We start from the raw sequence: 10,805 nt of genomic DNA on the forward strand, positions 1-10,805 counted from the left end.
AAAGTCGTTTCGCAGCGGCCCCCATTCGCACTGCCGCCGCTCTAGTCCAACTCTGGGCTAGTTTGTTTCTAAGTTTAGGATCCCAAAAGGCCAATGTTACATTAGGTACATCCAGTAGTACATAGTAGCGTAATGCATCCATGTTGCGTGCACAGGGGACGAGGGGGGCGCTCTGGGTTGTTGGTCTGCGCTCCTGTCATCAGTCTGCTGAACGGACGTGCGCTGACTTTGGAGACCCTCTACGCCTCTTGATTCTTTCCCTTCCCACTGCTAAACCCTGACCACTTTATTCGGCACCCGAGGCCACCTCTCTATGACCTCAGTCCTCAGTAAACTTGTTACCCGCCAACTCCAATCGGCCTTAAGGCTAAGAATTCCGAAGTCCACTGTGGAAGTGAAAGGAATAATATATTTTTTTTTTTCGTGACGTGTTGGCTTGCCATCGTCGTCACTGGCTTGCTTGCCCTTTGTGCGTCCAGTTCCTCTCCAACACACAAATAAACCACTGGAGGCGAGAGTTTGGAGGCGAAGGGAAGGAGAAGGGGTGGGAAACTCCCGTCAGGTCGAGCAGCCTGCCCTTCGCCTCCATTATTACATACAAAGCACTCACACCCTACCTGACCTGGCTACGGCGGCTGCCGACGAGTTGGAGAAGTGCCCAGTCCCAGTCTCTTATTACTTTTTGTAGTGAAGAATGCAGTGCGGCGTACGTAGTTGAGGTATTGTAGTGTGCCCTCCTACCCCGACCGTCCGGTCGTGACTAGATCCGGCCTTCAGCTAGCAAATGTTATACTTCCCCGATAGCTGGCAATTGCATCTTGATGTTGCCTCGACTGTGGAGCCCTCGCGGATTAGGAGGTCATGGCCTGGCTATTGCAGTACTTGCCCATCTACCTGATCCCCAGAGCGACTTGAGTGCTTACTATGATCGACCATCAACCATTTAGCTGCTCATGCCCCAGACTCGTTCGAGTACCCTACAAGTATCTACCCACCCTTCAACGCCCAGGTCTGCCCAAATGGATATGCAAAGACATGGAAGAGGAGGGTGGGCCTCCCCCTTCCCCCCCCCCCGGCCGTCTACCCGTCGTACTAAACCATCCCGTCTGCTGAGTACATGGTAGTTCTCACTTGAGTTCGGTCGAAAAGTCGAGACACCCTCCCAACACCAGAGCCCACATTCTCCGTCAGCCTGCCGAGCTGTGCTGCTGCTGCGCCCAATGGAAACCCTTCAGCCCATGCCTGAGTTGGTGTGATGTCAATGGGGGGGAAATAGTAGGCTGATCCTACCATGCCAGACATGCCTGCCTACCTAGCTAGTTACATACATAGAACACCATACATGTCCCACCTTGACCTGACTGACCATCCGCCTTCCTGTCTGACCCAGCCTAATAATCGTGATGCTGTTCGCTTACATCTTACGTTCTACCTAATTTCTGTCATTGTTTTTTTTATTGTCTTATTCCCTTCCTTAGTGCATACCTACTTGCCCAAATTTGCACACAGAGGACGACGACATTACGATCTGGAACACTCGCCAACAACCGCATCGTGCTCGCCCGTCGTCAACCATGCCGTGCTAGCCTCCTCCGTGACACTACCCATAGCTTGCTGCTTATATCGCCCTTTTTCCCCAAATCGCCCTTTTTCTGGACAAAACTCTTTTTCTTCTTCTTTTTGGCATTCAGGTGAGACACAGACCAAGTACTTGACCGGAGCATCGCGTTTCCCCGTCATATCACTTGTCAGCTGCTAACTATACTCCAGGGAGATGTCTTCAACATATCTAGTATTGCCCCCAATCGATACCTCATTGGGCTTGTTCGATTCCGATGCGGTGCTGTCCGGCTCGAGGCGGAGACCTCTGCCTCGTATCGACACTGCCATTCGACCACTGAGTGAAGAGATAACCGAAGATGTCATCGCTTCAGCAGCTGAAGCGGTAGCAGAGGCCCTCGGGGTGTCTCTCAACGATATACCGGAAACTTGTGTGACAGCATCCCGCCCAGAACCAGAATCGAGGAGGCCGAGCTCCTTTTATCCACCACCACCCGAGAAAACATGGTCCACGCCAGCGCAGGCGACGTCGATAGAAAGGCGGTTGAGCATTGCCGTTGCCGAGACCCTGGGAATTGACATTGGCACAGTACCACGGGACGAGTCCTTTGTAGACCTCGGTGGGGACAAGCGCGCTGCGATTGCTCTGCGGGCAAAATGCTTAAAGGCAGGTCTGTCTGTCCAGACCAAGGATATACTGGGCTCCAAGACTATCGCCGAGCTCGAGACTCATGTCACGCCCTTCAGCCCGTCGCCGCTAACTAGTAGAACTGCCGACCTGCCACCAACCGGCCTAGTAAGCCCCCTTCAATTAAGCTCGCCGTTGGCCGCCGTTAGTTCCGCGACCAAGGCCGCAGCCACGCGGCGCCGCTCCGCGTCGAGTGCCGAGGCCCAGACGCCTATCGTACCCAAAGCGCATCTCAAACCCAAATCGTCCAAGCGCTATCACAATCAGGTTGAGCAATGCCTCTCGCTCAATGGGGAAGTTGCAAAGGCTTCAGTGCTCAAGCCGAAGGCTGGATTGTTCGAAGGTCAAGTCACAGCCTTTTTGACATTGTCGAGTTGCGTGGTTGAGGGACCAAACACGGGTGATATCAAGCTGCTCAATGCTTATTACACCATTCCTCTGCCCTCAATACGGAAAGCGGTCGAGGCAAAGGTGCCGCCAAACGTGGTACCAAAGGTGTGGATAGTTCTCGAGCAAATGCCACTGGATGAGAATGGCAAAATCCAGCGACGAAAGCTGCAGACGTGGATTCAGAACGCAAACGAGGATCTCTACCAGAAAATCATGTCCATCGACTCGCAGGACCGTTCCGGGCCCCCAGAGAGCGACAATGAGAAAAAGCTCCAGAAGGCGGTAGGCAAGGTCTTGAATCTGGACATTGCAGATGTTGGCATGAACTTGTCATTTCAGAGCTTGGGGGGAGACCAAACCACAGCGATGCAGCTAGTGGTGCGATGCAAGTCACAAGGTCTCTCATTCAAGGTTGAAGATATCCTCCAAGATATGCCTCTGATACAGCTGGCTGCCATGGCGACACCCAGCGAGATCTTTACCGACAAGATCAACGAAGACACCACTGAAGAATTTGATTTGGCCCCGATGCAGCGTTTATACTTTCACACTGCCATGGGCCAGAGAGCGCCCCTCAGGGCCGACAAGAAGAATTCGTACCGCTTCAACCAAAGCACGTTGCTAAAATTTAGACGGCCGACAGCGGTCGAAGACGTCCGTGCAGCTGTCGAGGCCGTCGTCGGTCACCATTCGATGCTCAGGACGCGGTTCCGAGCGAGACTCGGGTCGTGGTCTCAACACACTCTCACAGATATTCCCTCTTCGTATTATTTTGGCCATCACACGGTAGGCACAAACACTGAGATTGAGACCATTATCCAACAAGCACACGGTAGCATCGATATCGAAAACGGACCTGTATTTGCAGCCCATCATTTCCACACTCATGATGGCCATCAGCTTCTATATCTGGTCGCCCATCACCTGGTCACCGACCTGAAGTCGTGGCGAGTCATCATCGATGACTTGCAGGAGCTCATGATGAACGGAAGCCTGGTCTCGGGTCGTCGCATTACGTTTGCCGAGTGGAATGCCCATCAGCGAAGCCAGGTGGAAAGTGCCGAGGCGGCGACAAAGCTCCCCTTCGCCACGAGTGCTGCCGATTTGGACTATTGGGGAGTCAATGATCTGAGCAACAAGTACGGCAACACGGCATCGCTCGGGTTCACTTTGGAGCGGGAAGTCACCTCGGCCTTGGATGCTAGCAACCGCGCATTCCGCACCGACTCGTCGGATCTTTTCATGGCCGCTCTGCTCCTCTCCTTCTCGCAGACTTTCCGCGACAGGCCAACTCCGTCGATATGGAACCAAGAACATGAGCGCATCGTACTTGACACCGAAATCGATCTGTCCGAGACAGTTGGTTGGTTCACAGCCCTCTGCCCTGTTGGACTTCAGGTCACGCCGACGGATGAAATACCCGATGTGCTTGCCCGCGTAAAAGACGCGCGCCGCTCGATAGCTGGGCGAGGCGTCCCCTTTTTCGCAGCCAATATGCTCAATGCCGAATCCGCCGACTGTTTTGTAAAATCCAGGTGCCCCATGGAAATCATCTTCACTTATGCGGGCTCCGTGGAGAGCCTCGATAGTCAAAAGAACCTTTTGGAGCAACTTCCGGTGACGGGGTCATTGGCTTCCAGTACGTCAGATATTGGGCATAATGTCGGAAGAATTTCATTGTTCGAGGTATCTGCAGCTGTCGATCATGGAGAGGCCAAATTCAAGCTACTTTACAACAAGTGGTCCCGACACGAAGATCTCATCAAGGCGTGGATGCGCAACTTTGAGACACTCGTGCGCGAGACGGTCTTCCGACTCCAGTCTCAGCCTCCAGAGCTCTCCATGGCCGACATTCCCTTGATGGACGTGACCTATGATAATCTCGCCAAACTCAACCGCGAAATCCTTCCCAACTTGGGAATCGACATTTTAAACATTGAGAACATGTATCCCGTCACAGCAAATCAACAGGATCTGCTTATCAGTGAGCCTCTGAACCCGGGCAGCTCGCGTTCCCAGACTGTGTATGAGCTCAATACTCATGGTAAATTTGTGGACATTGGCCTTCTCTGTGCAGCCTGGCAGCAGGTCGTACAAAAGCACCCTGCACTCCGAACTGTCTTCATGGAAAGCATATCTCGGTTCAGCCTCTTTGACCAAATCATCCTACGGCGACACTCCCCCAATATGCTGTTCATCGAGAACGACCGACCTGACACTGCATTGTATTCAATGGAGAAGTTGACGCCCATCAACCTCATGAAAGGCACACCATGGCACCGCCTAGTCGTCTGCCAGGCACCAGGCAAGACACTTCTCATGCTGGAAGTCAGTCAAGCCTTGTGCGATGTAAGCCAATATCACCCAAATGTGGACAGCGCTCTCTGTACTAACGAAGCGAATCTCTAGGCCTCGAGCATCACTATCCTCTTCAGTGAGCTTCAAGAGGTATACTTTGGTCACGCTCTGCCCAACACAACGGATGTACATTACCCAGAGTATCTGCAGTGTCTTAAAACCACGCCCGTCAGCACGGAATTCTGGCGAGAGCTGCTCCAAGGCATCCAAGAATGCCATTTCCCTAGCCTCATTTCCAAGTCGCTGGATACTAGAGCATATGAGCACACCTTTGTGGACTTGGGGGTCGCCCACGCAGATCTCGAAGCATTTGCTGAGAAATACAAGCTAGATATAGCCGCCGTTCTGAGGGTTGCATGGGCACTCGTCCTGCGAGCATATGTGGGCTCGGATTCGGCGTGCTTTGGCTACCGTACGTCTGGCCGCGACATACCTGTCGATAACCTCTCAGACGCTGTTGGCTGCTTTTCAACGGAAATGATCTGTCGCCTAGACGTGCACTCGTCGCAGTTCATAGCACAACTACTCCTCGACTCGGCAGAGATTCATCAAGAGGCCCTCCACCATCAGCATGTGTCGGTGAATAGCATCCACCACGCCCTTGAAACAAAAGGCCGCCGCTTGTTCAACACTTGCCTATCATTTGGGTACGAGTATATTGCCGAGGAGCCTCCTGTTGGTGTCAAATTCCGGCACGTCCGGAATATGCAAGCCTCCGAGTACGACGTCAATATAGACGTCGTGTTCAAGAATGGCACCGTGGTCATTGATCTTGGACACCGCATCCTGACGTCAGAGCAAGCAAGTCATGTAGGCCACGCATTTGGGCGGGCAATTTCAGCCGTCATGGAGATTACCGGTGGACAAGTCAAGGAAGTTGACCTTTTCAGCGATCATGACCACAGGCAGATCCTCGTATGGAACGGCCAACCAAAGATCTCGCCTCCAAAGGAACACGTGCATGAGCTCATTGCCAAGAATGCCATCGAGCACCCCGACATCCAGGCCATATGTGCTTGGGACGGGGGGTTCTCTTACGCCGAGCTCGACAAGATGTCAATGATACTAGCCGGGGCGCTGAGCCAAGCTGGTGTCAAGCACCAGACACCCGTGCCCATCATCATGGACAAGTCCCGCTGGGTGGTTCCGGCAATGTTGGCTGTGCTGAACATTGGGGCCTGCATCGTGCCAGTCGATACGTCTCTGCCATCAATATTTTCCTGGGTCATCAAAAGCGTTGGCGCAAAAATCACGCTTGCATCCGAGAGCGTCAGGAAGCACCTCAAAGATGTCAACTGTGATATTGTCTTCATTAACGAAGAAACCATTGCATCTTTACCAGAAGAGCCAACCTTGGTGACCTCGGCGAGAACTGATGATGACGATGTTGCCTGCATTCTGTTCAACTCTGATGTGGTACAAACACGCCGAGGCATCACTTACAGCCACTCGGCCCTGGCAACGGCTTGTGTTGGGCAGGGGCCGGCCCTGAGAATCAATCCATCCAGTCGAGTTATGCACTACTCTTCACATAGTAGCGACATAGCCTTGGCTGAGATCTTCACGACCTTGACTAATGGCGCCTGCATATGCATTGGAAAATCTGTCAAAGCAAGCGATTTTGCGATTGCCGCCCAAAGGATGAATGTCAACTGGACATACCTGACTCCGACGCTGTCTCGCAGGCTGTCACCCGAGAGCATGCCTGACATGGCAATTGTGTGCTTTCGAACGCAACAGCTAGACGACGACGTGTACAGCCAATGGGCCGGCAAGGCCAAGATCATTCTGGCTTACGGTTCTGCCGAAGCCTGTGTACTGGGTCTTTCTGCTTCCGAAGTGCGCGATCCTTTCGCCGTCCGTGGAATTGGCAGCCCCTACTGTGGTAACTTCTGGGTGGTGAACCCCTCGGATAGCAACAAACTGATGCCTATTGGTGCTGTCGGCGAACTCGTCATCGCTGCGCCCACGTTGGCCGTAGGCCGAGACCTCGACGCCGGGCCAATTCAGCTGAACAGCAATAAGAAGAAGGCCAGCACTGCTCGCGATGGACGCTCGAACCGCCCAGGACGCTTACTGAAGACTGGCCACTACGTTCGCTATGTCGAACATGGCCAGCTTGAGCTGGTTTCGGCCCAAGCAGACAACGTCGACCTCGGAAGTGGCATTGTGAACACAGCCGAGATTGAACGCAAACTGCGCCGATGTCTTGGTCGCAGCATCGACGTGGCAGTTACCAAGATAGCCTTCAACTACACTGACAGCGACTCAGCCCCAATAATTGCTGCCTTTGTAGAGCTTGACGACGAGCTGTACCATGGGGAGGACCTATCAAGACTCAAACCCCAGACAAAAGAGCGGCTGTACTTGGCCAAGCAAATGGCAGGTCTTTCTCTCAGGGGTGCCCTTCCGGACACATTGGTACCCGTGCGGCAGCTTCCACTGACACCCGCGTACGAGGTCAGCCATCGGGAGCTTCAGAAGATGATCAGGGGCCTCTCCAAGACGCAACTGCTGGGCCTGGCTCAGGTACCCAACCCACAGGAGGTCAACTCAGCGGGCCTTGAGCCCCTGCCGCTGACAGCGACAGAGGAAAGGATGCGCTCGCTCTGGCAAGAGGTGCTTGGCTTGAACAACAATAGCCCCATTCGGCCAACCGACGGCTTCATGAGCTTGGGAGGTGACCTTGACCTTGCTCATAACCTTGTGGTTGCATGCAGAGAACAGGACGTGGCCATATCCATCCTGGACGTGGTCCGCAACATGCCACTGGACGAGCTCTGCCGCGGTATCTCCATGCCCGACTCCCCCATCTACCACGCAGAACAGAGCAGGTACATGCAGCCAAGTCCTTCGAACGCGTTTGTGGACGACGCCATTGTCCCGCAGATTGGCGACCGCGATAGTATCGAGGATATTGCCGAAGCTTCAGCAACTCAGACCATGTTCTTGGAGGGTATGCTCAGCAGCCGGCCGGGAAATGTCAACTATTTTGTCATCAACGTCAATGGGCCGCTCGACTGGGGCAAGCTTGAGAATGCCTGCTACCTCTTGACCATGGCCCACCCAATCCTCCGAACGGCCTTTGTCTCCCACAACCGCCAGCTATTCCAAACCGTCATTCGAACATACCATCCCGAATTCCAGCGATATCAGTCCAACAGCTGGAGACTCAGCGGGCTGGCAGCAAAGGTAATCAAGAGAGACCAAATAATGCCAGTCGACTTTCGCCAGCCGGCCACGAAGTTCTGGTACATTGATGCCTTGAAGCAATCTGTCTTGGTCATGAGGCTTTCTCGCGCGCAATACAATAATCTCACTTTGCCCACACTCATCTCGGATCTTTCCAGGTTTTACGAGCAAGGCGATCTACCAACTCCCCGCTCAGGGTTCTGTGATGTTGTCAGAGCAACACAGCGCTCCTCCCTCAACAGCGCCCTAGACTATTGGAGGGTCTTGCTGGAAGGGTCCTCGATGACTGAAGTCATCAGCAAGTCGGGGCCAGATGTGCCAACGTCCAAGGCAGACTCAAAGACCTTGCAACAAGTCATTCCGACAGGCTCTCTGAACAACTTGGGCATCCCCTTTGAGACAATCCTTAAGGGTGCCTGGTCAATTGTACTGTCAAACCTCTCGGGCTCTGAAGACGTCGTCTTTGGCGAGTCGAGATCAGGAACATTTCCTGGCCTGGCTGACGCTGTAGGCCCTCTTGGTGAGTCTCTGCTTATTTTCTTTTCCTACTTCCCCCCTTTAATTTTCGACGATATTCCATCTGTCCGTCCGAGTGACTAATTGATTCGGTTAGGCAACATTATTCCAGTACGCACAACCATCCCGTCAGTTCCGACTTCGCCCCTTGATTATCTGAGGAACGTTCAAGTAGGTGGTCTTGACTCCCCCAATGACTTGAAGTATGCACATGGCTTATCGATTGACATAGAATCAACACATCACGAGCACGAGCATAGAGCATGAAAACATGCAGTGGTCAGACATTGTGAAGAAATGCACCAAATGGCCCGTTTGGGAGAAGTTCTCCACCGTGGTTGAACATGAGAACCACGGCGATCGCGACGACTTGATGAGCAACTTCAACATTGGGAGTGTGGCGTGCAGAATGAATTGCATCGAGTCCAACCACCAGAACACGGATATATTCGTACGGTCCACCAGGTCGGGATCGACGTATGCCAACATATCGCTCACTTTTTCGGAGAAGAAAATGCACCCCTTCTTTGTGCAAGAGGTTCTATCTATGCTCTGCGCAACAATTTCTCTTCTCACGTCGGCTTTCATTATGGAGCCGATCTCGCTCAGAGGCCTCCATGACAATGGCAGCACTCCACGAATCCCGCTATCGGCACCGAAACGCGATGTGCAGTTTGCAGCGCCCGTGATTTCTGTCTCACCGGACCATGCGGGCGCGATACACGCAGTCATTTCATCTGGCTGGAACGCCATCCTCGGAGCCCAGGGGGTGGCAGAGGACGTGCGCTCGGTTCCATTCTACCAATTTACATCATCCCTGGTTCCAGCAGCAGAGCTGGCTCGGTACTACACGGACAGTATGCCACGGCTGAATTTGCCCGGCCTGGCGCATGCAAATTTTGCGCTCGAGGACATATTAGAAAACCCGACCATGATGAAGCAGTACGAGATGATAATCTCTAGGCAGCAAGTTCCACCGCAGTTGAGACGGAGCCAAAGTTTTGTGCACACGGTCCGGCGGCGGCTGACCGTGACGGGCGGACCTGGGCCTGCCTCGCCTGGCGCCAGCTCTTCGCCCATCAGGAAGACCAGAGGCGGCAGTGCCGGCAGCTCCATGGAATCAATGACTACGGGCAGTAGTCAGAGCGACGAGGAACACTATGATGAGGTACCAGAAATGGTGGCCCAGCCTCAGAGGAGGAAAACTGTGGCGAAACCGTTCGAGGTCAAAAAGCGATCTTCTGTATTGTTCGGAAAGATGAAGCTATCTTCGACTGGTGCTTAAAAACATGGGAGACATTCTTTCTTTTACTTCTTTTCAAGGCGGTCTCCTTGATCATTATTATTATTGTTTTCTTCTGCTCCGTATTTTTTTTATTCCCACTCCAAAATCTGTTTTATTCAAGCTTGGAACGGAGGAGGGCTATGCCAGTCAACGAAAATACAATGCCATAAGTATTCTGTATCATGTAGTAGATACCCACCAGTCAGATATTTTGTCATAGAATTTATCACTTACATCATATATTGCAATGAGATAAACGTTGTCTGAACTCGTGTTGGTATTCCTTGATCAAAGTAATGAGTTACAAAGGTTGCTTGATAAAAGGGTTTGGCCAGATGTGCGTAATCTACATACACACATGTGCCCACGTCTTGTTTCGTCTCGGCGGTTTTGTCCATTTCTGGAGGGAGGGGGGACCCACGAACCGTCCAACCTCGTTTTTGGAGTGTAGGTACGTGTAGAAGATTTACTTGCTCTGGCCATGGGGTTTGACTAGGCTTTCCGCTATGGCCAAAGCCGGCTTCTCGATTCGGGCTGACGTTTTGGCGAGTAAAACCGCGGAGCCTTCCGTCTTCTTCATCTAGGTAGGTAGTTTTGCGATCAGACGAGTCGAATGACATCGTCGTGACCCTCACTGAGCCGTCGGTGGAGATATTTTCAACGCCTGTCACGGTAGACTGGACGCAATGTTCTGTACCTACCTATGTATGTATGATACCTGTTATTGGACATGGTTGGGGGCGCCCCCCTACATTAAAAATTGGAGAGAGAACAAACGGAAGTATGTAGATATTTATCGTCACCTCCGCTTTTCCT

At 52.7% G+C, this 10,805-nt stretch overlaps 1 protein-coding gene across 1 annotated transcript; it reads left to right on the plus strand.

The window, feature by feature from the left end:
• Positions 1–1,774: 1,774 nt before the first annotated feature.
• On the plus strand, positions 1,775–9,989 carry PFICI_08385 (uncharacterized protein; the record flags this gene model as incomplete). The annotated part of the gene is made up of 4 exons (XM_007836966.1): positions 1,775–4,987; positions 5,048–8,708; positions 8,802–8,875; positions 8,937–9,989. 4 exons carry the CDS (start codon positions 1,775–1,777, stop codon positions 9,987–9,989), a joined length of 8,001 nt encoding a protein of 2,666 aa, XP_007835157.1.
• Between the last annotated feature and the right edge of the window lie 816 nt (positions 9,990–10,805).

Source organism: Pestalotiopsis fici, assembly GCF_000516985.1.
Source record: "Pestalotiopsis fici W106-1 unplaced genomic scaffold PFICI_Scf_5, whole genome shotgun sequence".
NCBI classification, from domain to species: domain Eukaryota; kingdom Fungi; phylum Ascomycota; class Sordariomycetes; order Amphisphaeriales; family Sporocadaceae; genus Pestalotiopsis; species Pestalotiopsis fici.